At 37.4% G+C, this 26,729-nt stretch overlaps 1 protein-coding gene across 1 annotated transcript; it reads left to right on the top strand.

The window, feature by feature from the left end:
• The first annotated feature begins 13,371 nt into the window (after positions 1–13,371).
• On the top strand, positions 13,372–26,247 carry LOC143616208 (ATP-dependent helicase rhp16-like). The gene is made up of 15 exons (XM_077089103.1): positions 13,372–13,417; positions 13,494–13,571; positions 13,685–14,772; positions 15,297–15,419; positions 15,498–15,635; positions 16,164–16,310; positions 16,412–16,497; positions 17,761–17,830; positions 17,900–18,025; positions 18,110–18,343; positions 19,636–19,740; positions 25,504–25,656; positions 25,722–25,810; positions 25,885–25,965; positions 26,060–26,247. The coding sequence occupies exons 1-15, from the start codon at positions 13,372–13,374 to the stop codon at positions 26,130–26,132; spliced, it is 2,637 nt and encodes an 878-aa protein (XP_076945218.1). The 3' UTR covers positions 26,133–26,247.
• The last annotated feature ends 482 nt before the right edge of the window (positions 26,248–26,729 follow it).

Genomic DNA, 26,729 nt, shown 5'->3' with positions numbered 1-26,729 from the left:
ACACATCGACAACTCTATGTAGCTTTATCAAGAGCGAAGATTGGTGTTAAAATTCTTATATTAAACAAGGAAGACAAAGTTATAAATAAAGTAAATATGGTTTCCAAGGAAGTCTTTTTAGTAGCTTATGAATTTTACATTTTTAACTTTTGATTATGTTTTCAAAGATTGTAATTTGAATGTTGTTTGGGTTTATCTTTGTATTTCATAATCATTTGTTTTCGTACCAATATTATTTACAACTTAAAGTATGTTGTCGTCTCAAATAACATATAACAACTTATGTTGTCTTTTCAAATGACATGTGTTTGTTCAAATATTTAAATATTATCATCCGTGTCGTACACGGGTTAATAACATAGTTAGAGAATAAAAGAACAACAATAGTCATTAATGCCTTCTTGTTTCCAAGCAGATGTTGGGCCTGCAAATTTATTTATTTTTTAAATCTAAAACATACATGGTATTCAATTGAATTTAAGGCAAGTTAAGAAATGCCAGTATAAATCCATTTGCTTTCTTTGGACTTTTGTTGACCCATAATGCCATCTGCATTGTTTTTCACAATATATGAAATCAATATTTAATGTAAAATTATTCTAACAATTTAAAAACTCAAATTTTAGATATTTTGACATTTAAATATTTAAGGAACCATGTACCTCCACATTTCTATAGTTAGCATAAAGATTTTTAACATGCTTGACAACTACAAGTTAATGTCTTCCATCACAAAAGCCAATATCCATTACAGATTCATAAGAAATAATTAAAGTATCATCCATCTTAACCTATAAAATTTTATAAAAAGTCAAACTAATGATCTCAAAATACTTTTAAAATAACAAAGCCATTATATATTTCAAATGAGGCTCAGTGTTCAAGTCTGTATTTGCAATAGAAAAAACATTCAATGATTCAAACCAAGAAAATTAGACAACCATGTGATTGATGAAGTGTAAGATATAATCAAATGATGCAAGCAAAACAACCTTGATTAGATCCAAAACTGCAAATAAAAAACACATAAGGTAACTTAATACTTGCATTTCAAAGTAAAGGTCAAGCTACAAATAAAAAAAGAATGTAGCAGCTCTTTTAACCTAGAAGATTATCGCATTATATGCAGATGCTAACAAAGGTTTATTGCTATGACAATAATATTTCAATAAAAAAATAAAACCACATATAAGCACACCTTACCATAGTCATTCTTTATATTGTTATATGAAATCCAATGGAGTTAAGAGCATCATTCCTATGACAAATTCCAACATCCAAAGTGGATTCCGGTTCAAAAAGCGGTGACAAAACCTGGAAAATGGTAGGCTAAAAGAATGATATTTAAAAGAGCTTCATCCATGCATTTGATATGTTTCAAAGCATTGGCATTATCCATTTAAAGAACCAATAGTAATATAGTATGATGCAAACATCAATTCCTTTGGACATGATCTTGGCACTTGAATATAACTTTTAGAAGGTCAGATGGTTCATCTCCAAATAGTTGATTCATCAAACACCCAATAAAGACTCACAAAACAATAATTTTACCTAAACTAATAAATTTATCCTCAACCAAGAAATTAATAAAATTAATCTAGAGTTGGAACAAAACATAACCGAAATTCAGGTACAAATACCGACTCCTCAATCGTACAAATCAACAGACAACAGAAACATAGAGAGTGAAATCATGAACTCGAGATACGTAATAGATGAAAACTAAATGATTAACAAAAAAGAAGTTCAAACCTAGCAAATAATTCTATAGAATAGATTGGTAAGGGTTACCTGGGAGAAATACATCGGACCAGATTGAATGTTAATAAATCACAGATAGTTGGAAGAACCCCTGCCGCGACGAAGATTCTGTCAGATGCACTTTCCTCCGACTCTCTCCTTCTGAACTATCCACCGGATTTCATGTTGGAATGCGATTGTAATGATAGAAGAAATGTTCAAGGTTTGTCATTTCTCTCTCTGTACACGTGTGATGAAACAGATGAATACGTGGAGAAAATCTAATGCTAATAAGGCTCGTACTAGGTGCAATAGAAAATGTAGAGGTAGTACAGTAGTGTTTTGTAAGTATCACCGACCTTCACAATTAATATATATATATATAGTAAGAGAGTGTATGTTTTCATATGGAAAAATTGTAAAATTGTGGGCTAGTTTATAATTTTTAAATAATTTAATTTAAATATAGTTTATTTCGTGAAATTGGACCATAAAATAGTCTCATTACCATTTAACATTTGAAAATCACTAAATAGTTGGGTAGTATAACCCGAAATGTGAAGCGATATCCCAAGCCAAACCAATGACGATATTACCTAGCTATAGGACCAAACTCGAAGAGTGCCCATAATACCATTACAATTTTAGGATATTTTTTTAAAGTAATTCATTTAATAAGAAAAAAGTGGTTTCTAGGTCTCTGATAATGGACCAAAGGATTTTAACTGTCAAGGCATCTGAGATAGTTGGATTGTGTTCATATATTCTAGTGGTGTTCCATGTAGGGCTGTTCAAAAAGCTCGAAGCTCGGTCTCGTGGCTCGCTTGATAAAAACTCAAATAAAACTAGCTAAAAAAACTTGATTTGAAACATCCTAAGCTGAGTTGGATCATTTTTGTAACCGAGCCAAAATCGACCTAGGCTCGGCTCGATCATGGATCGGCTCATTGGCTCGATCTTAATCTTGTTTAACTTCAAAATCAAGCTAGAACCTTAGTTGAGTTGCCCGTTTAATTTCGAGCCCGAGCTTGAAACCACCCTGGCTTGACACGAGCTAAACTCGTGAACAGCCCTAGTTCCATGTAAGTGACGACTGGATCCGCCATCTTAGATGGTTGATACCAAGTTTATTCCCTTATACACAATTCCACGCACGTGGCAGCACAAGATGAGACCAACCATTTGAGATAGCTAGATTGAACTCATATTTCCAAACATAGCAAGCTCACGAGTGTATATTACTTTTAAGATGAAAAATATAATTTGAAGGGCATGCGGGTTCATGGAATGTAACACCTTTTGAACAATGTTCTCACTAATATTCTAATGCAAAGTAGATCACAAGAACACCAATACATTTATCCAACCTAGCTTCAACTTTTAAACACCAGTACACTTTCTTGTATATTTATTCAACCTAGCTTCAACTTTTATGCATTGCATTCACAATTCTACCATCTTTCTCAAGTTACTAACTCACATTCATAAATTTTTAATGGCGATTTGCACTTGTGATCAATTGTTGTTGCTCGTACATCTAGGATCGATTGCAATCCGAGACACGGATTCTACTCATGTCCACTATTTGTAAGAACCCTAATTTTCCTTGTTAATCTACATTTGCCAATCTTAAATTTCAAATAACTTAAAGGATCCTAGATGTCAAAAATTTCTAGGTTGGGTAGACCCGGTCAAAAATTTGTATGTCGGTAACTTACTGAAACTACTCTTCAAGTGTCGTAAATATTCCCTATAGCTTTTCTACGAATCTAGTCACTATAGATGTACACTTTGTTGCCGTAAGGCCCCGATCCCGGTGCCTAGGGTTGGGAATTTATACACGTGACACGAATACACGACACGTACCTACACGACTTTAACAGGTAACAAGTAAGGCCTTAACAGGTTTTGTGTACTAAACAGGTAGACACGAAATTACCTGTTAATTTTCGTGTCTAAACAGGTATAATACCTGTTTACCTGTTAGGTACCTGTTAATACCTGGTTATTTTTAAAACTAAATATATATATATATACATAATATAGTTCTATTATAACCCATTATCCATTTAGCCCTAACCCTAAATTCGTATCATCATTCATCAGCTGTCGCCTCTCTTATCATCCATCCTCCCACCCGCCGCCGGTCATCCCATCCGTCGTCGGCGTATCTCTCTCCGGCCATCACCGGCGCCGATGTATCTCTCTCCGGCCTCACTCTCTTCAGCCATAAACCTCTCGCCTCTTCAGCCTAACATTAATACTTGGTAAGTTTTGTTCTGTTGCAATTAATTCATATTATTGTTATGTCTTAAAGAGTTTGATTTGGAAAATAAGTATTGTTTGTTGTATACGGTTAGTTTGTCAATTTGTATTAGTTGTTGTATACGATGACCAATGTGATGATATGAAAAGTAGTATGAAGAATGACAGTTTTTTAGTTTTGAAGAATGGTTAGGACTTGTTGAGTTTATGAAAAGTAAATGTTTGGTTTGATGGAAGTGTGTTTGGACAGTAGATGAGATGAAGCATATTTGGTTTTGAACTTTTGTTTTGTGCAAAGCTATTAAGTATTGATGTGAATTATACTATTATAGGGTTGTTTTAGTTAGTTATTTCACTTAAGCTACCGTTGAGGCTCTAATATGCACAAAAGATTGGTTACAAGGAGATTTTTGTAATGTCCATATTTTATTGATTTATATAAGTTTTATACATGATATTATATTAATTTTATAATGTATATGTTTGTTTGTACTTTGTAGGTTCTAACAAAGTTAGTTTGGAAGAGCTCACTGGAGATATAATGTCGCTTGATATTAGTTGTGAATCAAATGCTTCAAACTCGGTCCTAAGGTACCAACTCCAAATGCTTCAATTAGTGTTGCTCGCTAAAAACAATGAACAATCCTAAGGTACCTCACTCTAAAACTTTCTAATAATGTTACTTGATAAAACTAAATGAATATGTCCAATTGTCCATGATTAATATGACTAATTGACTATGCTTATTTTGTGTGTAGGTTTGATTGTTTGGAATTGAAGATTTGAGAAGAAAGACCAATTGGAACTTGGAAGTTTGAAACTTGATATTGTTTTCAATATATGTTTTGATTAGAATTCTATATGTTTTTGTCTTAAATTTGTTAAGGAGCATGGATTTATGTTTTATTTTAAGACTTTTATGAACTTTCGTTGCCTTTTGTTTTGCTAAAAGGTTGTCAAAGATGTGTTTCTAAACAGCTATTATCGTGTATACCAGGTATCAACAGGCTCGTGTTCGTGTTTGGGTTACAGGTACACGATAAGTTTTCGTGTCGTGTACAGGTATACCCATTTCGTGTTCGTGTCTTATCGTGTACGTGTATACACGATATGCTAGCCCTACCGGTGCCCTACATTGGACGTTGGATTTACTTATAAACACAGTTCTAAATATCAAATTTAATTAAAACTTTCGCGGAATAATATAAAAGTCAACCATTCATTACAAATATTCATAACTTGTCTTTTTAAAACATAATTAAAACAGAGTATCAAAACATCATGACAAATCTTCAGATGCCAGCCTCTTCAATCTTGCCATGTGTCCCGCTCAAACTAGCTGTCTTAGTCTATTAACCTCCGTGCATACTAAAAGTCAGCTACGCTGAGTGAGTTCTAGTTAATTAGACGACATACAATACATTCACATACTTACATATACACCCGAAGGTACATACCTCTATATTTACTTACATACTTACATACACAGATACTTTCATTCTTTCTGTCATACTTACATACATACTTTCATACATACATATACGTTTAAAGAGCATTTCGCCCTATAACCTTCACCAATATTATTAGGGTCGGTTCCCTACCTTCGCCGAAGTTATTAGGGTCGGTTCCCTGCATTCGCCGACATTATTAGGGTCGGTTCCCTCCATTCGCCGACATTATTAGGGTCGGTTCCCTACATTCGCCGACATTATTAGGGTCGGTTCCCTATATTTAGTATATTGTACCATACCTGTCTTTACATACCTTTCTTAATATTACGTGCAATATCCGAAGATCGTTCACGTACCATCATCATAACATACATACATCATTTATATATCATATATATAGTCATATCTTTGACTATCACCTGGCAGCACATGCAATATCCGAAGATCCTTCATGTACTATCATCATAACATACATACATCTTTCACTTATCATATATACGAATCAATCATGCCTTTAACTATCACTTGACGGTACATGCAATATCTGAAGATCGTTCATGCATCGTTAAATAATCATCATACATAAATCATACAACGCATACACTTACCACTTAAGGTAAGTGTATTAACTATCACATCGAGTATACACACAGCCCCGAAAACATAACAAGGAAGTGAGGCTAGGAACTCACCTGAATTAGGTTACGCTCGTCGTTAATTGTTATTCCTTTCCTTAGTTGTGCACGACTAACTGTATAATCATTACATATATTAAATACAGTTCTAGCTCTTCTTATTATCAACTTAACTAATCTCACGTATCTAAGCCGGTTTTTACTTCATTGGATCATTACCGGTTAGTTAATCGTTACTCATTAACCTTTAAAGGTGTCTCTCATAAATCATCAAAGCCCAAGGACTATTATATAATTATCTCATTCTTTCCTAAGTCCAGGGATTGTTCTGTCATTAACTCAAACTTCTAGTTCGTTAATTTATTCTTAACGAATTGGGTTATCATAACGAACTGGTTCCTGTAACGAATTGAACCCTCTAACGAACTGGTTATTTAAACGAATTGGACCTTATAACGAACTAGTCCTTTTACGAATCAGTCCATATAACGAATCAGTCCGCGTAATGAATTGGACCTTCCAATTCATTATTTCTTTTAACGAATGACTATAACGAATCAAGGGTAATTCGTTATCTTTTCTCTTTAACGAATCGAATAAGAACTGAAGCTAGTTCGTTATGCTCCCTTTAACGAATTATTTGGCGAATCACCTCTAGTTCGTTAACTTCCCATTAACGAATTAGGGTTCGGTCAGAGAATGTCAGAACATTCTCTGACATCCCTCTAACCTCGTACCACTTTCCGGCGCCGCCTTTGTCGGATAACCGGGATCTCGCCGGAAAAGCGAGATCCTGCTTATTTCTCCACCGTTTTCTCCGTTTTCATCCTGTTCGATTCAGATCTGAGCTAGGGTGACCCCTAAGCTCATCTTAGGTTCGGTTTATACCCGATTCCACCCGGATCTCGTGACTCTAACGGTTTAACGGTGTCGGCTCGTCGTTTCGCGACTAAATCTAACGGATTTGAGTTCATACAACATCATACCATCATACCTTGGATCGAGATCGGTTTTCTTTAATGATTTCGGCTAGAGAGAAAGAGAGCAAGATGAGAGAGAGCTAAGTGTGTGTTTTGGTGGTATATGGAATATGTGTGAAATGAATGATTAAATGGGAATTAAGGTTTATATAATTATGGATCATGGGCTTAAGCCCATGGTCTTTCCCTCTTTCCTTCATAACCCAAGTCCATAACCCATATCCATTTAACCCGACATTATCCCAACTCATAATAACTCATATTTTCATTTATTAACCGAAACTAGAAAACGGGATGTTACAAGTCTTTCCTCCTTAAAGAGGTTTCGTCCCCGAAACCTAACTATTACTAAACCAACTATGGATATAACTTGCGCATCTCTTCCTCGGCTTCCCAGGTAGCGCCTGATCCTTTGCGATGCTTCCATATCACTTTCACTAAGGGTATAACCTCGTGTCGGAGTTGCTTTTCCTTTCGATCAACTATCTCGATTGGTTGTTCAATGTAGTTCAACTGTTCATCAACCTCAATGTCCAATAATGGCACATGAGAAGTATCATCGGCTAAACATTTCCTTAGGTGAGAAACGTGAAAGGTAGAATGAATTCCTTCTAACTCTTCGGGCAAATCCAGCTTGTAAGCCACTTCACCTACATGATCTATAATTTTAAACGGTCCAATGTACCTCGGACTCAACTTCCCTCTCTTTCTGAAACGGATAATTCCTTCCTAAGGCGAGACTGTTAGTGCACGGTTTTGCGTCTTGAGTCTTTGTAATTATCGTTAAAGTATTTGTTTTATGTTTAATGTAATAAACTATTAAGTTATTCTCTAGTTCGTTATATGTATTGCCTAGTTCGCTAAACAACTTTAGCGAACTAAGCCTTAAGGTTATTTCCTCCTGATTCGTTAGGGGATGTTAACGAATCAAGGGGTGATTCGTTAGTTTATTTCGTTTAAATGTATGTAACGAAGCGAAATCTAGTTCGTTAAGGGATGTTAACGAACTAGTTTCGTCTTCTATTTATATGTGAACTCTGTTCACGTTTAATTTAAGTTTTGGGAGATAATTAACGAAGTTGTGTCAAAACTCTCTCTCGATCTTCATCTTTAATATTATACAACTACTAATATATATACTGATAATACATAATACACATATAACACTTAATCATACGTAATTATGAGCTAGATCCATATTAAGGTATTAATCATATTAACACAGATCCGAGATCTGTTATAGTTATAGGATTGATATCCAGGGTTCCAACAAGGGGTATCAGAGCTTTCGGGGCTCAAATTACAATTGATTTGGTGGTTATTTAGAGTATTGGTTTGTTAGTGTTATGTTTGGGTGATTTTGGATCAATTTAAGGTTAATTGAGTGAATTATGGACGAATTGGACTGAATTTGAGTTGGTTAATGTATTGGAAAGGTATTATGAATCGAAATTGATGTGTGATTTGGTTTTGGTTTGATTTGGTATTGGTTTGGTTTGTGGCTGAAACAGAGTTTGTGTCTTAGTATAATTGAGTTGGTAATAAGAAATAATCGGTTACGAGTTTAGGTGTTTTGGATTCGCGATCGATTTACGAGTCGTTTGGTAGTTTATTTGTGAGTTTTGGTTAAGAATTGATATTGTATTACAGATCTAAGTTTCTGGGTTGATGTTCTTCATTTCCAGAAGATCTGGAATTTTATCTTTGAAGAGTTGAAGATTTGAAGATGAATATGGTTCGCTATCATCTTTTTGATGATTTGTTATATTATTCACTTTGATTCGTTATCTAAGTTAGTTAATTCTCTATAAGATCCAAGTAATTCGTTAACCAGTTCACATCAACATCTGATTCGTGTTCAACGGATTCGTGTGACACGTGTTCACTTTGGGATTTGTGTCATAACAACCTTTGCCACGTGTCAGAGTTTGTTACAAACCATTGTAACAACCTGATTCGTTATAGTTGATTCGCTAATCAACTATAGCTGGTTCGTTATCTATTTCGCTAAGTCTTTCTTATTGATTCGCTACTGAATACTTTCTAATTCGTTAAGTTTCTCTTATCAATTCGCTAGCTAATTCGTTAGTCAATTCATTAGTTTGACTTATTGTTAAATCTGATTCGTTGACTTTCTGATTCGTTAGATTGATTCGTTAAACTCAATCTTGATTCGCTATCTGATCAATCTTAGCTTCGTTAAGATTTGATTCGTTAATCTACTGTTCACAGTTCGCTACAACTGTTTATAGTTCGTTACATTTACCATTCGTTAATCTTATTCGCTGGTTGATTCGCTACACCCTTAAATTTTTAAAACTTGTCAAAAATGGTCGGTATGTATGCATTGGCTTCTCAAAACATGCTGATGCAACAAATGTTGCAACTTGATACCGAGATAGGTTCACATTCGAAATGTCCAAGATTGATGAAGTTTAGTGACTTTGCCAAGTGGGAACCTCGGTTTCGTGCTCATTTGGAGTCTGTTCACCCTAATTGCTCATATTATCTAGATGAAGTTTATATGGCACCAATTATTGGTGATGATACTATTGGGTATACTCCTAAAGTTGTTTCAAGTAGCGAAAGTCTATGTACATTCTCATACTCCCATCCTTCTTCTTTACAAACAACACTGGCGCGCCCCACGGGGAAACACTTAGTCTTATGAAACCTTTGTCGATGAGTTCTTGCAGTTGGGACATCAATTCTTTCATCTCGGACGGCGCTAGACAGTAAGGCGCTTTCGCGACGGGTTGGGCTCCTGGTATTAAATTTATCTGGGAATTCTATCTCTCGCTCTGGTGGCAACCCCGGAAGATCCTCAGTGAATACTTCTGGGTAGTCGCGCACAATAGGAACATCCTTTATCTCTTTCGTCTCGGCCGTAGCGTCGAAAACATACGCCAGGTAAGCACCACTCCCTCGTCTTAATAACCCTTCGGCTTTTATCATCGAAATGACGTTAAGCCCTGAACTTTCCTTATCACCGTAAACTGTCACCGTACTACCATCAGACGACTTTAGCTTTATTATCCTACTCTTACACACTATCTAAGCTTCATATTCAGACAACCAATCCATTCCCAAAACTACATCAAACCCTCCCAAGGTCATAACATACAAAGTAACAGGGAACTCATGTCCCTCTAACTCTATCTAACAGTCCTAACCATTTTCGTTATTTTAACAGAAGTGTCACTAGCAGTTTCTACTATAAAGGTTTCTGACACTTGGCAACATTTCATTTTAGCTAGTTTACTAAATGTCGTAGCTATAAAACTCTTATTCGCACCCGAATCAAATAATACCGAAGCAGAGATACCGTTTACTAAAAACGTACCGGGCACAACATCAGGAATCTGTCTGTCCTGTTCTCGGGTCAGCATGTAGGCCCTAGTCCTTGGCCTCCCTTGTTCAGCATCTTTCTTATCACTTCCACCAGCTTCACCACTCGTACAAGTCCGCACCAAGTGGCCTGTCTGCCAGCACTTATAACACATGGGCTTTGCATGACAATCTTGAGCAAAGTGGGCACCTTACCACATTTGTAACAAGCATTCGACCATGATCTATATTTCCCACCATGGGACTTCCCACCCTTACGGCACACATCAGACCAAGTGCCCCACTTGCATTCTCCAGCGTGCATCTTCTCGCACGTTCTACACGACCTCCTCTCCCACACTCTCGGCTGCTTGCTCTTAGGGTTCCACAACTGTGTACTGGGTCGCTTAGCAGGAGCGACCCATTTCTTATCCTTCTTCTCTTCCACCACCACATCATCTGTCGACAAATCATCATACACCATTTCTGCCAGCCCTACAGCAGAATCAAAAGTACCCGGTCTACCAGCCTTGACCAAGACGCGAACATTCTGAGGCAGCCCCCGAAGATAACACTTGATCCGCTTGGCCTCAGTATTCACCAAGTCCGGCACCAACCTTGACATACGGTTGAATTTAGTGGTGTATTCGCGGTATGTCATCTTACCCGCCTTCAGACTCAAGAATTTCCTTTCAACCCTTTCCACCTCCACATCAGCACATAAATTCTTCATTACCAACTCCTTCAGATCATCCCATCTCATCGCCTTTATCTCTTCCCGACTCTTTCTTTGTTCGACCGACTCCCACCAGTACATGGCTTCATCACCAAAAGATTGAGTAGCATAACCCACAGCTTGGTCGGGACGGCATTCGCTAATTCGAATAACCTTGTCCATCGTGGTTATCCACTTGATGGTAGTGATGGCATCACCTAAGCCAGTTAGCTTCGGTGGGTCACAACCTTTGAATGACTTGTAGTTGCACCCACCTCAGCCTCTCCTCATATCATCTACCTTCACTGACTTAACCACACTAGAGGCCTCATTCTCTGCTTCATCATCCCTCTTACTCTTTTCCCCAGACTTCTCAGCAGTCTTTGAATGACTTCCAGCGGAATTTTCACGATTCCAATTCTTTGCAGCAGCTGCTACCGCCTGAGCAATGGCAGCTTGAACATCAGGGTCAAGTTGATACCCTTCGGTGTTACTCGGATTTCCACCGGCTGCACTTCCTTCCCCCTCAGCGTTAGTAGCTGATTCTACTGACGGTTCTCGGACAACGTGTGGCCTACCACGACGTCCCGTACGTCCTCCTCTTCCAGCAACTTTCTTAGCTCCAGCCATCGTATTTTATAAGGAAACACAAACGTTATCACTTAAGGAACCATTTAGTACATGGATAGTAAGGCTAACAGGTAATAAGAGTGGCCAACTGTGATTAGCTGATCATGTTACCCTCCAGCCATCGTATTCTCCGTTTTTCGTCCCGTTCGATCCAGATCTGAGCTAGGGTGAACCCTAAGCTCATCTTAGGTTCGGTTTATACCCGATTCCACCCGGATCTCGTGACTCTAACGGTTTAACGGTGTCGGCTCGTCGTTTCGCGACTAAATCTAATGGGTTTGAGTTCATACAACATCATACTATCATACCTTGGATCGGGATCGGTTTTCTTTGGTGATTTCGGCTAGAGAGAGAGAGAGCAAGATGAGAGAGAGCTAAGTGTGTGTTTTGGTGGTGTATGGAATATGTGTGAAATGAATGATTAAATGGGAATTAAAGTTTATATAATTATGGATCATGGGCTTAAGCCCATGGTTTTCCCTCTTTCCTTCATAACCCAAGTCCATAACCCATATCCATTTAACCCGACACTAACTCAACTCATAATAACCCATATTTTCATTTATTAACCGAAACTAGAAAACGGGATGTTACGGTCGCCTACATGGAAACATCACTAAATATAAGAAATAAACCCAATCTGATGGATGGATACCTAAAATTAATTGTCGGAAACCTGAAAATCCAAATCGACTACATATTAAAAAAAAGAAACAGAAAAAGAAAATTTTATGTTTGATGGTTAGTATTTTATAGGGGTGTCAAACGTGTCGGGTTGGTAGGTTGACGAGTTAACGGGTTGCGGGTTTGCAGGTTGACGGGTTGAAATGTGCAACCAGAACCTGACCCATATTATTATTCGTGTCAAATATGTCAACCCTAACCCGCACACACATAAATTCAGGTCAACCCGAACACGACCCGTTTAACCCATATTTTATAAACAAGTTAATTTATATAATCCGATATACAAATTATAATAAAATCAAAACCATATATTGTAAAATTCAAATGAAATTTAAGCATGAGTCGATTTAGGATGGATTTGACGATATGTTCATGCATATTGGTGAATAGACAGAAGAAAAACATTTTGGGTAATGAAATTTTGGCTGAGAATTTAAAAGTGTCGTTCACGAAAAATAGAATTTTAGAGGAGACCTAAAAAGGTAATATGGGGAATGAAAAATAATTAAATTCTTCAACACATTTTAAAACTAAAGAGGAAATATAAAATTATTTTTAAAATATCTAAAATTAAACGGGTTAACGGGTCAACCCGTTTTTATACAGGTCAACCTGAACCTAACCTGTTTAGAAAACAGGTCAACCCGAACCTGACCCATTTTTTAAACGGGTTGTGTTAGCCGACCCAAAACCTATTTTTTTTCGTGTCGGTTTCGGGTTGAGTTTCGGGTCGTGTCAAGAATTGACACCCCTAGTATTTTATTATAATTTATTTCTAAGGGACACGTAAATAAATGCTGTAACCCATTAACATCAATATCAAGGGTATATATATAAATAAATAGAGGTTTTACCGCGACCGCTCATAACATCACTTCACTTGTTCAGTCTTGTCCCAAAAAAACCCTAGAAATAATTTTGATAATTTCAGCGCGTCCATGAAGCTTCGATCTCGATCGTCCGATCCTCCTAACAATAACAAAGGTAACCACCGGATTTCTTCTAGGGTTTATGTGCTGATAAGAAGACTTGATTTGATTCAGTTGTGTTGTTAAATTAGGTAAAAGTCCTCTCGACAATGAAGATGAAGGTGATAGCTTTTCTTCAGATTCCGATTACAGTGAGTCTGGTCATGAAGGTATAGATTGTTTTTTAGGCACTTCATTTGGTGGTTAATAACACAAGACCTTATGTGCACTTCTTAACATATCATTGGTTCTGAAATGAATGCTCGTTCTGAAATAAATGCAGGTGTCGACAATGGGGAAGATGTGGTGCTCACTGATGCATCAGATTTTGAAGTTAAGACAAGGAAAACTGCTTCACACAAGGGAAAAGCTAAGAAAAGGGCTGACCAACAAATGGCCGTTGATATTGATCAACTTGAGATTGATAAAATTGTCGATACCGTGATAAAGAAAATCTCAAGGAAGAAAGGAAACAAGACGAAACCAACTTTAATGTGGGAAGTTTGGGAACAAGAGACCGAGAACTGGCTTGACCAGCATATGACAGAGGATGTTAGCTTGGATAGTTTGAATGAGATAGTGGCAGAAACCGTTGACCCGCCACCCGATCTGATCATGCCACTTTTAAGGTATCAAAAAGAATGGTTAGCATGGGGATTAAAGCAGGAAGAATCTGCTTCACGAGGCGGTATTCTTGCAGACGAAATGGGAATGGGGAAGACGGTGCAAGCGATTGCTCTTGTGCTTGCTAAACGGGCACTTCGTCGTGAGCTTGGTGAGTCTGCTGAGCTGGCTACTGGTTGCTCTACAGGGCTACCATGTGTCAAAACAACTCTCGTTATTTGCCCATTAATTGCGGTCATGCAATGGGTTAATGAGATTGACCGGTTCACTACGAAAGGAAGCACTAAGGTATTGGTATATCATGGACCCAACAGAGGGAAAACACTTTTTGAATTCTCGGAGTATGATTTTATTATAACTACCTACTCAATTGTTGAGGCGGAATATAGAAAAAATGTCATGCAACCAAAAGACAGGTGTCAGTGGTGTGGAAAAATGTTTTATGCAAAGAAGATGAAGGTTCATCTTAGGTACTTTTGTGGTCCCAATGCGGTCAAAACTGCAAAACAGTCAAAGCAGTGCAAAAAGAAAGCAAAAGTTAATGAAAAATTGTCTCTTTCAAAGGAAGATCTACCTGATGAAGAGGATGATGAAATGAAGTCAAGTAAAATGAAGACAAAGGGTAAGAGGAAGAAAGAAAACTTAGAAACGGTTGGTTTTTCGGATATTCCATCGGGTTCCGGATGTAATTTGCGTATAAAATCTTTTTTGCACTCTGTAAAATGGGATCGCATAATTTTGGATGAGGTATGTTTTAGAGATCTACTGTTTTGATGCTTAATATCAAAATTTTATATAAACTTTTAGTGTTAATGTTTATATAAAGAGTTGTTATAGATACACCAGTGATGCTAGCAAACATTAGGTTACGTCATCATACGGGCCTGTATGATAAGCGAAAGTTGTCATACGGGCCGTATGGCTTTGTTAGTGGTTACGTTTATCACTTCTGTGTCAGTGGAACTGGACCACATTGTACGTATCGTATAATTTGACGACCTTTTACTCAAAAAAACATTATGGGCAATATGATGTACTAGTCTAACACGCTATACGACTGTATGACCAGTTTATCCACGTCATATGGCCTGTATCGGTATGCCATACAGTGGTGTTTGTATAGTATGTGTCAATGGTGTTTCTTTAGACACTGCTGTTTATATACTGGGAACTTGCAAACATCTATAATACGCTGCTTTTGCACCTTCAGTTATATCATGTTTATGAGACCACCGGGCCAGTGCTTATTGTTATGCAATTTCTTTTTACAGGCTCATTACATAAAAGATAGACGATGTAATACCACACGAGCTGTTTTTGCTTTAGAATCGTCCTATAAATGGGCTTTAAGTGGCACTCCTCTTCAAAATCGTGTTGGTGAACTCTACTCACTTGTAAGTTTTTTTTCGTACAAGTTAATATTATATCTTGCCATTGTTTTTTCATAACTGTAAATTTTTTTTTTCGTGTAGGTTCGTTTCTTACAAATAACTCCGTACTCTTACTATATGTGTAAAGACTGTGATTGTAAAGTGCTTGATTACAGTTCAAATTCAACATGCCCAAATTGCCCTCACAAATCAGTGAGGCACTTTTGTTGGTGGAACAGAGTGAGTTATGCTTTGAGATTACTGATTTTTTTAGCTCGAAAGGAACGGACACTAATGGAGCATGTTGTTAGTTCGTTTAACTTTGACCGAACAAACGATGGAACATAAATAACTAATTGAACGGGGTTTTCTTGTTCGTGTTCGTTCGTTAAAAAAATGAACATGTTCGTGTTATTTTATGAGATGTTAGTTTGTTAACAGTATTAACAAATGGTTCGTCAACGTAAACAAATGAACATAGATGAATACATGTGAACGGATATTACTGAGGTAAAATAGTTACGAGGCAATGTGATGAAAATTGTTTTTGGCTTAAAAAGTTATCAAAATGTACTAAGTTGTAATTAACAAGAATATAGTAAACTAATATATTAAAATATGTAAAGTGACGAACAAATTTAAATGAATGAGCGTCCACAAAAAGAAGTGTTCATGTTCGTTAGTTTAACTAAATGAACAAAGTGTTTTATACATGTATGTTTGTTTAAAAGAACATAATTGATGTGTGTTTTTTTTTGTTAAAAACAGTATATTGCTAATCCAATTGCAAATAGAGGGCGTAGTGATGATGGTAGAAGAGCTATGATTCTCCTAAAAGACAAGGTTTTGAAAAACATATTATTAAGGCGTACCAAAAAGGGTAGAGCTGCAGATCTTGCACTTCCCCCCAGAATAGTAAGTTTTAATGTTTTATTGTTGATTTAAAAACCTATAAACCGATGCTTATGTGTTTAATAATCATTACAAAATTCTTACATTTTGGATGATGTTTGCAGATTTCTTTGAGGCGTGACTACCTTGATATAACAGAGCAGGATTATTATACTTCACTCTATACTGAAAGTCAAGCGCAATTCAATACGTAATTTTATTTTTATCTTATTATATTTTCTGTTATATAACATACAGGTATGTAAACGAACGAAGCGAACGGGGCATGTTCATGTCCGCTTGTATAAGTTTTAGCAGAAGAAAAGATCAAAAGCGGACAAGTAAACAAAAGGGGTGTTCTTTTTCGTGTTTGTTACTTAAGAAAATGAATTGTTTGTTTATGAAAATATAAACAAACAATTCACGAACGTGAACCAGAAGCAATAAATGAACATCAATTTGTTGGGCCAAAAACAGTTAATAAAATTATACTAAATTGTAATAGGTGATGTTATAATTTCATTAAACTAGACTGAACTGCAATGGGCTTAAAAAATTAAACTAACCATACAAGCAATGCAAACAAAACGGACATTAACATACATCACGAGCTAATATAAACAAAATAAACGAATTTAAATGTACGAATGTAAAAGAACGTTTACGAATGATACATATATACATGTTTGTTAACTAAATGAACAAACACTGTTGTTCATCATCATCATCGTACTCAGTATATCCCACCAATAGCAAAGCTATGGTAGGGTCTGAGGAGGGTAAGATGTAGACAGCCTTACCTCTACCCAATGGGGATAGAGAGGCTGCTTCCGGTGAGACCCCCGGCTCGATAGTAGTTTTGCATCAAGCCTTGGACATATTACATAAGGCACATAGCACTCAATCATCGGGACGCCGGCTGATTGGTGCATGTACCCTTGTCTTTCGGCTATCAACGCCACCACATGATGCCTGATTAACCTTCCATCACTTTTAACGTTATTTTCACAAAATTAGTAAAATAACGTCAAAATTAGTGCAATTTTACTTTTGCCCACCCAAGGGTTCACACATATATACATTATATGCGCGCACCGCAAGCAGGGCACAAACACTGTTGTTCATGTTTGTTTATTAAGTAAACTAACATAAACGAACTTGAACTTTGTGCCTAACAGTTTACGAACAGTTCATTGCTCGTTCAGTTTTTTTACATGCTTAATCTCTTGCGTTTACCAAATTACAATCATTCGCCACTATTTACATGTTTGTTTTGGCTTTCTTTTGTTTTTTTACGTATGTTTGTGTTGATCTTTCATCACTAAGTGATAAAAATGTATTAACATCTGGGAATTTTTTTACATTAATGTTATTGGAATTTGTGCCTTCTAATTGGTCCATCTAAGCTGTAAGGGTGTTTGGAATTTTTTTTTCATTTGACAACCAAATTTTTTTCTAATGATTTTATTTGCAGTTATATTGAAGAAGGAACACTGATGAACAATTATGCTCATATTTTTGACCTCTTAACACGCCTGCGACAAGTTACTAACTATTTTATACAGTTTTCAATATTTTAAAGACTTTTTTCTCTAACTTTGGTTTGCCCACAGGCTGTTGACCATCCATACCTTGTGGTGTACTCCAAAACTGCTGTTGCAAGGAGAACCGAGACAGAGACCAAATCAACTGATGAACAATTTTGTGGTTTATGTCATGACGCAGCAGAAGACCCTGTGGTACTATATTAATTTTAAAAAAGTTAGCTTAACTTGAAAGTCGAAATTAAATGTTGATTAAGTTATGAAATATATGACTTTCAGGTGACATCATGTGAGCATCTGTTCTGTAAGTCATGCTTGATTGAATTTTCTGCTAGCTATGGACAACCCGCCTGCCCATCGTGTTCAAAGCCGCTTACGGTTGACTTCAGCGCAAGTAATAATAATCAAGAAGCTCAGAAGGCTAAATCAAGTTTTAAAGGATTTAAGGCATCCAGTATTATTAACAGAATTCGTCTTGAAAATTTCCAGACAAGCACAAAAATTGATGCTCTGGTATGCGTTTATTATTTATATCTTAGCTTTAATTTTGCTAATTCTATTTATGGTTGTGAATCTCTGACATGGCACGAACCTAAGACGAATTTTGTGGGTTTGGGTTTAGTATAAGTTGGTCGTGATCATGTTAACCAGCACGTTTAACACCTTTTACATTTGTTTTAAATTTAAATGTTTTTATTATGTCATAAGTTAAATTGGCTGGGTAATTTATGTCAATATTTGGAACTTACAATACAAATTGACATAAGATTTTAGTTTTGCGCTGCAACTATTTTATACATGTGTGTACTTTTTTGTCGTAAAATTCTAAATTTAAAGTATATTTTTTGAAAAAGTAAAAGATTGATTTAAATGAGTCGTGTTTAGTTTCGTATGTGTTGACACAGTTTTCATTTTAGTATCATGTTCAAGTTGGGTTGGACCTGTTAATCCACGAATATAACCCGTTTAACACCCGTAATCTTATGTAGAGGTGCCATTTTATTAGCTTAAAAGGAAACCAGTTGAACCGGCCAACAGTTGATGCATAAAATTTCCTGAATAAATTTATTTAAAAAATGGCTTTTTATGGAGATTTTTTGTAATTGTATTTGACAAACTAATTATTATATGTAAAATCCGAAAAGTGGCATGTTTGATACAGCACGAACATGCACGCTGGGTATACGGGTATTATAAACAGACTCGGTTTTGAAAATTTTCAAACAGGCACAAAATTATTGATATGGTATTGTTTTATTAATCTTATTTAGCGGTGTGAGTCTATGACATGATTGATGATACAAACCTAACATGGAATTTGTGGGTTTGGCTTTAGTGTAACCGGTTCGGATTAGTTTCAGGTCGAACTTGCGAATCTGTTTAGTTAACGTGCTCGTGTTAATTAGGAGGGTTTGTCGTTATTCTGTTTAATTCATTTTTTTATATTTTGTTAATGTGTAATGTCATGAGTTTAATTGATTGGGTATTTTATGTTAATATTTAAAATTTAAAATAGAAATTGACATAATATTTTATAATTACAATGTAGCTGTTTGATATTTGTGTGTTTTTTTTGTTGTAAATTTGAAGTACTGTTTGCAAAAAAAGGTAAAAACTAGAAGAATTTGAGCTAAATGGGTCGTGCTTGTGCCAACCCATGTATTAATAAATTAAGAAGCAGTAATTTTTGAAAAAAATGGCTCGGGTCAGCTCAACTTACCTATACAAAATTACTAGTTTAGACCCGTTATTTTACTTGTTTAATTTACTTACACGTTAACTTAATGTGATTGAATAATTTTTAGAAGGAAGAAATCAGATTTATGGTTGAAAGGGATGGTTCTGCTAAAGGAATTGTTTTCAGCCAGTTCACATCGTTTCTGGATCTCATACACTATTCATTACAGAAGGTAAAAGTTGTTTTACATGTTTTACTTGTTTTTAGTTCTTTACCTATGAGATTAAAGGTTAGGTTTATCTACACAATATAAGGATCTCAATTTGCAACAATCCTTTGGCTTCAATTCTCATATGGCTTTTAAGAATCGCACCTGAGATGCCCATAGGCAGCTTGCTTCTGACTTGGCCCGACGTTTATAACTATACCGAATAACTCAACGGACCCAATGTCACTCTGACTAGCGGTATTGATTGGGTAACACAATTGGGTTTCAGGTTTAACATGTTGGGTTATTTGGGTATTGAGTTTTGGAACAACCAACTGTTAGGTATCGAAGCACACACACACACGAACAGAAATCAAAGAACAAAGAAACACGAGAGATTTACATGGTTCGGTTACAGTGTGTAACCTACGTCCACGGGGGCAACTAGGGTTTATTATTTAGTGATGATAGATTACAAGTACAAGAGATATATTTATAGTCTAGCTAATTAGGGTTTAACCCTTTGCTAATCTTGTTGAACAAGAAACTAACAAACTGGGCTTGAGCTATTAGGGCTGGCCAGACCCGTCTCTGCCTCTCCTCTAACTTTTGACTAACCCATCGGTAGGCTTATGGGCTGGGCTGAAGACAACACATCTCCAACAATCTCCCACTTGGTGTCTTCGAACCTCACTGCACTATCTCTTCTGTACTTCTGTAAAATGAAGAATTCCCCGTATCTTCAGTTTTTCCTAGTTACCCCATTCTCCTCAACTATTCCTGGAGACCAGCTGAAGCTTTGCTTCAGCTTATCCAGCACCACAGACTTGGTTAACATATCTGCTGGATTCTTAGCACCTGGGATATTCTTCAAATTGATTGTTCCATCTCTAATCAATTCCCTCACAAAGTGATACTTTCTCCCAATGTGCTTCGTCTTGCTATGATAGACAGGATTCTTAGCAAGCTTCACTGCACTCTCGTTGTCACAATACAACGAGTAATCATGCTGATGTTTTCCTAATTCTTAAAGAAAAGTCTTCAACCAAATTAATTCTTTGCTCGCTTCTGCAACAGCCATATACTCGGCCTCTATTGTTGATAGAGCCACACTTTTCTGAAGTCTTGAAGTCCAGCTCACTGCTATGCCTCCCACTGTAAAAACATACCCTGTAGTGCTTTTGTATGTCTTTCTGCAACCTCCCAAATCTGCATCAGTATAACCTCTAAGCATAGTATCTTTACCCTTAAAACACAACCCCATCTTTTGGGTAACCTTCAAGTATCTGAGTATCCACTTGACAGCTTCCCAATGTTCTTTACCAAGATTTGACATAAATCGACTGACTACCCCAACAGCATGAGCTATATTTGGTCGAGTGCACACCATAGCATACATGAGACTCCCATCCGCTGATGCATAAGGAGCCTTCGCCATCTCTGATTTTTCTTCTTCAGACTTTGGTGATTGTTTTTTGGTAAGCTTCAAGTGACTTCCTAATGGAGTATTTCTAGTCTTAGTCTTCTTATCATTCATCTTGAATTTCTCTAACACTTTGCTTATGTACTTCTCCTGAGATAGTGTTAGTGAACCAACTTTTCTGTTTCGGGTAATACTCATCCCGAGTATCTTCTTGGCTGCACCTAAATCCTTCATCTCGAATTCTTTAGACATTTGTTTCTTCAACTTGCTAATCTCATTCATGTCAGACCCTGCTATCAGCATATCATCTACATACAGAAGTAGAATGATGTCGGAATTTTTGAAATTCTTTAGATAGAAACAGTGGTCAGTTTCACAACTCTTGAAACCTATTCTCTCCATGAAGTCATCAAACTTCAAGTACCACTGTCTCGGTGCTTGTTTCAGACCATACAAGCTCTTCTTCAATTTACAAACCCAATTTTCTTTACCTTTTACTTGAAAACCCTCTGGTTGTTTCATGTAGATGTCTTCATCAAGATCTCCATGTAAGAAAGCTGTCTTGACATCTAGTTACTCTAAATGTAAGTTCTCTGCTGCAACGATACCAAGAACCACCCTGATAGTAGTCATCTTCACAACTGCAGAGAAGATTTCACCGTAATCGACCCCCTCTTTCTGTTGAAACCCTTTAACCACTAAACGAGCTTTATATCTCTTGGATCCATCGTTTTCATCTTTGATCCTGTACACCTACTTATTCTGAAGAGCTTTTTTGTCTTGCGGAAGCTTGACAAGAACCCAAGTCTTGTTCTTGTCTAAAGAGCCTATTTCTTTTTTCATTGCTTGCTCCCACTGGAACGATTCTTTTACCTTAACTGCCTCAGAGTAGCAATCAGGCTCACCAGTATCAGTTAAAAGAAGATAATTAACCGAAGGACTTGTACGACTGGGATTGAACCTATCCGGCTGTTTAGTAGCTCTGGTGGATGATCTCCTGACCCACTTGTCAGGTTGTTGTGGCTGTTGTGGAGGCTCTTCTTCAGACTCTGAGCTCCCACTATCTGAAGACCCCACTGGTTCTTCAACTCCACCGTCATTATTATCAAGCTCGGGATCTAAATCATCTTCAGGTCCTGCTACAGATTCTGCAACTGGTTCTTTTCTCTGACTTGTGGTTTCGAACTCAACCTCTTCTGTCTGAACCTCTAAGTTGACCGACTTTCTGTCTTTGTACAGCTCTGCTTCATTGAATTCGGTGTGCTTGCTTCTGACTACCTTTCTGCTTTCAAAATCCCAAAGCCTATATCCCATCTTTTCTGACCCGAAACCAATGAGTGTGTACTTCTTTGCTTTAGCATCTAACTTGTCACCTTCTGGATTAATGTCATAAGCATTGCACCCGAAAATTCTTAGGTGATCATAATTTACAGCTTTACCCTTCCATTCTTCCTGAGGAATCTTGAATCCCAAGGATACTGAGGGCCCACGGTTGATAAGATAAGCTGCAGTATTAACTGCTTCAGCCCAGAACATCTTTGGGAGCCCTGCATTCAATCTCATACTTCTGGCTCTCTCACATAATGTTCTGTTCATCCTCTCTGCAACCCCATTCTGTTGCGGAGTTCCCGGAACTGTATTTATCATCTTGATCCCTCTTTCAGCACAATAATCAATAAATTCTTTGCTGATGTATTCTCCTCCGTTGTCGGACTTTAAAACTTAACCTTCAAATCAGTTTCAAGTTCAATAGTAGATTTCCATTTCTTAAAAATACCAAAAACTTCAGATTTATGTTTAAGTAAACCCATACCTTGCGTGTTGAATCATCGATGAAGGTAACATAGTAGCGAGATCCTCCAATTGAAGCGACCGATGTCGGTCCATATACATCTGAGTGAACTAGCTCTAATTTATGAGCTTTTGGTGCTCTACCTGTCTTCGCAAAAGTTACCTTCTTTTTCTTGCCAAAGACGCACGGTTCACAAAACTCAGACTCGACCCTCTTCAACTCTGGAAGCTTTCCCCTGGCGTCAAGCATTTTCAACCCCTTTTCACTCATGTGACCAAGTCGTTGATGCCATAACTTTGATTGACTCAGCCCACTAGTCACTACATTAACCCCTTCATCTAGTACTTCAACCATATATAAAGTACCTCTTTTCTTACCTCTAGCAATCACCATACTACCTTTCACTACTTTCCATTGTCCTCTACCAAAGGTGACATAATATCCCTCATCATCAAGCTTACCAATGGATATCAACATCTTCCTTAAACCTGGAATGACCCTAACATCTTTCAAGGTCCAAGTGGTTCCCAATGGAGTCTTTAAGTCTATGTCTCCCATTCCTGTTATATCAAGACACTGATTATTAGCCAAACGAACTTTACCAAAGTTACCTGTTCGTAGTTTCATCATCTTCGTGCTAGAAATAGCATGAAAAGATGCTCCCGAATCCATAATCCAGTCTTCAACAGGATTCTCGACACAACATAAAAGCGCATCATCTGATGCTGTAGTGGCAGCGTTCACCTCTTTCTTTTCTTTAGGTGGGTTGGTGCATCGACTTTTTTTCTTCACAATTCCAGCAAACTATGTATTTCCTTGGTTTTGCTGATCTTGACTTACTTCTTCGTTTAGACTTTGATCTTCCTCTGTTTCCTCCCCTACTACTGTTTCTTCCTCTACCCTCTGTACAGAGTAACGAACTTGTCTCTCCAGTGCTTCTTCTTCTCGAATCCTCACTTAGTATCAAATCACGAACCTTACTGAACGTGAGAGCTTGGGATCCAACTGACCCGGTAACTGCAGTGATTGTTCCTGACCAGCTGTTAGGTAATGAGGATAAAAGTAGGCACGCTTGTAGTTCATCATCTATTTGAAATTAATGGAAGACAAACGAGGCAAGTGAGAATTAAACAAGTTAATATGAGCAGTAACTGAACTTCCCTCTTTCATGCGCGTGTTAACTAACTCCCGTATTAGGAACACTTTATTGGCAGCAGATGGCTTCTCGTACATGTTTGACAACGCTTCCATAATCCCACGCGATGTGGTTTGTTCTAGGATGTTGTATGCAACATTCATAGATAGAGTAAGCCGGATTGTTGACCTATAGTGCTGTCCAAGCTGGTGTTATCGGTGTAGGAGGAGTCCCTAGAGCCGAATCCAAATCCTTTTGTACTAGCAAATCCGTGATTTGCATCTTCCACCATCCAAAATTCTTCCCATCAAATACCACAATTCTGGTCTTCCCGTCTTCAGCCATTACTTCTGTTTCTGGACTGAACAGAACCAACAACAGCAGCTGTTCGGTTCTCAAACTGATCAGCAGCAGCAGCTGCGTTTGGTGGGTCAGGGATGACTGCGGTCAACTGCAACAGATCTGGGTTGTCTTCCAGCAAAACCCTAGCAGTTGGCTAGGATCGGTTTTGGGTGGGTTACGACTGGGTTGGTGTTCTTCGATGATCAAGAGCCGAGCCTGGCTCTGATACCAGTTGTTAGGTATCGAAGCACACACACACACACGAACAGAAATCAAAAAACAAACACGAGAGATTTACGTGGTGGTTCGGTTACAGTGTGTAACCTACGTCCACGGGGGCAACTAGGGTTTATTATTTAGTGATGATAGATTACAAGTACAAGAGATATATTTATAGTCTAGCTAATTAGGGTTTAACCCTTTGCTAATCTTGTTGAACAAGAAACTAACAAACTGGGCTTGAGCTATTAGGGCTGGTCAGGCCCGTCTCTGCCTCTCCTCTAACTTTTGACTAACCCATCAATAGGCTGATGGGCTGGGCTGAAGACAACACATCTCCAACACTAACCAAGTGATAAGATTTGGTTTAATTGGTAATCGGGTTTTGGTTAACGAGGCTATTCATGTATCGGGTAGCACACTTGGTTTCAGCAGTCTAGTGTTCTACCTGAACCAACCCATTAACAATTAAACTGAACTTTATCTAGGTTGGTACTATTTAGCTTCTCCAAAACTCAATACTCAAATAACCCGACCAGTCTTACTAAAAATCTAGTTGTGTTGCCCAATCAACACTCCTGATTAGATGACACACAGTGCGTACAAAAGGTGGACGACTGAACGGTATTGAGGTACAGTCTTAAGGTGCATGCCTGCAAGGGTGAAGGTTTTGTGCATGAGGGTTTTGTACATATAAAAGGCAGACAGAATTGAGGCACGGTCTTGAGGTGCACGTCTGCAAGGGTGAAGATTTTGTGCATCAGGGTGTTGTATATAGCTCATTAGGCTGTATACATAAGTTATTTATATATTAAACCATATATCTGAAAACGGGAATTATTATAGAGATGAGTTTTTAATTATTTGAATTTGCAGTGTGGTGTGAAATGCGTTCAGTTAGATGGATCTATGACCATGGCTGCTAGAGAAGCTGCAATTGCCAGATTCACAGATGACAAAGACTGCAAAGTTTTTTTGATGAGCTTAAAAGCCGGAGGCGTTGCTTTAAATCTTACGGTTGCATCGCATGTAAGACCTCAAAATCAATCACTTTTATATATTTTCTTCTATAGTTGTTGATTTTCGAGGTTTAGGTGTTCTTGATGGACCCGTGGTGGAACCCTGCTGTGGAGCAGCAAGCACAGGATCGTATCCATCGTATCGGTCAATACAAACCAATCAGGTCAGTTATTTTTATTATTATTAATATTAATATTTCATAACAAACCCGTGTTGACGTAATTGCGTGACTTGTAGGGTTGTGAGGTTTGTAATTGAGAACACAATTGAGGAGCGGATTCTGAATTTGCAAGAGAAGAAAAAATTGGTGTTTGAAGGGTAATTTACATTCAGCTTAAAGTTTGAAGCGAGCTCTAGCTCGTGAACTAAGTGAGGTTTGTTCTATTGTAACACTTGTTTGTTTACAATGCAGGACTGTTGGTGGGTGTAATGAAGCATTGGGAAGGCTAACCGAGGCTGATATGAGGTTTCTTTTTGCCACCTAGATGTAGACCGGTTTGGTTATGTTATGTAGTCAGATGTTAATAATATTATAAGCTTCAAATGCTTGCTGAATTGTTCTTAACTGAATCAGTAATATTGACAGTTTAGTATTACATCTACTGGAGTGATGGGTGTTTGGTGTTTTAGCTTAAAATGAAGCATATTTGGTTTATGAAAAGCAAATTGGAGTTTAATACTTCGTATTCTAATTCATTGAACGACAATAAGGTGCTGTTTGTTTTTGCAGACATAAACTGTCTGCAAGCTGATTTCATCTGTTTTTATGTCTGCAACTGAAGATGTGGTCTGAAGATCTGCAAGCTGAAAATATAAGACTGTTTGTTTTTATAAGCTGATACTGTCTGCATAACTGTCAAACTTATCTCACAAGATAGAAGTCATTTATTCAAGTTACATCTAGTTTTTAGTCTTTGCTTTCCATGCCGATTTGGTTTTGGTGGGTGGTGGAAGGTGGTGGTGGTGGATGGTGGTAGTGGCGGCGGACGGTGGGTAGTGGCGGTGGATGGTGGTGGTGGACAATGGGTGGTGGTGATGGATGGTTTTGGTTGGTGGTGGACGGTGGTGGTGATGGATGGTGG

The sequence above is a fragment of the Bidens hawaiensis genome, unplaced genomic scaffold, assembly GCF_021521415.1.
Source record: "Bidens hawaiensis isolate Kalapana, Puna unplaced genomic scaffold, B.hawaiensis_p1.1 tig00046173_1, whole genome shotgun sequence".
NCBI classification, from domain to species: domain Eukaryota; kingdom Viridiplantae; phylum Streptophyta; class Magnoliopsida; order Asterales; family Asteraceae; genus Bidens; species Bidens hawaiensis.
The sequence above is the reverse complement of the archived record's forward strand: the minus strand, read 5'-3'. Positions and strand labels throughout refer to the sequence as shown.

Excerpts from the sequence above, each read along its gene's own strand:
- LOC143616208 (XM_077089103.1), top strand. The coding sequence starts at position 13,372 with ATGAAGCTTCGATCTCGATCGTCCGATCCTCCTAACAATAACAAAG. Across the intron at positions 16,311-16,411 it reads TTGCACTTCCCCCCAGAATA|ATTTCTTTGAGGCGTGACTA; the intron begins GTAAGTTTTAAT and ends TGATGTTTGCAG. Across the intron at positions 19,741-25,503 it reads TACACTATTCATTACAGAAG|TGTGGTGTGAAATGCGTTCA; the intron begins GTAAAAGTTGTT and ends TTGAATTTGCAG.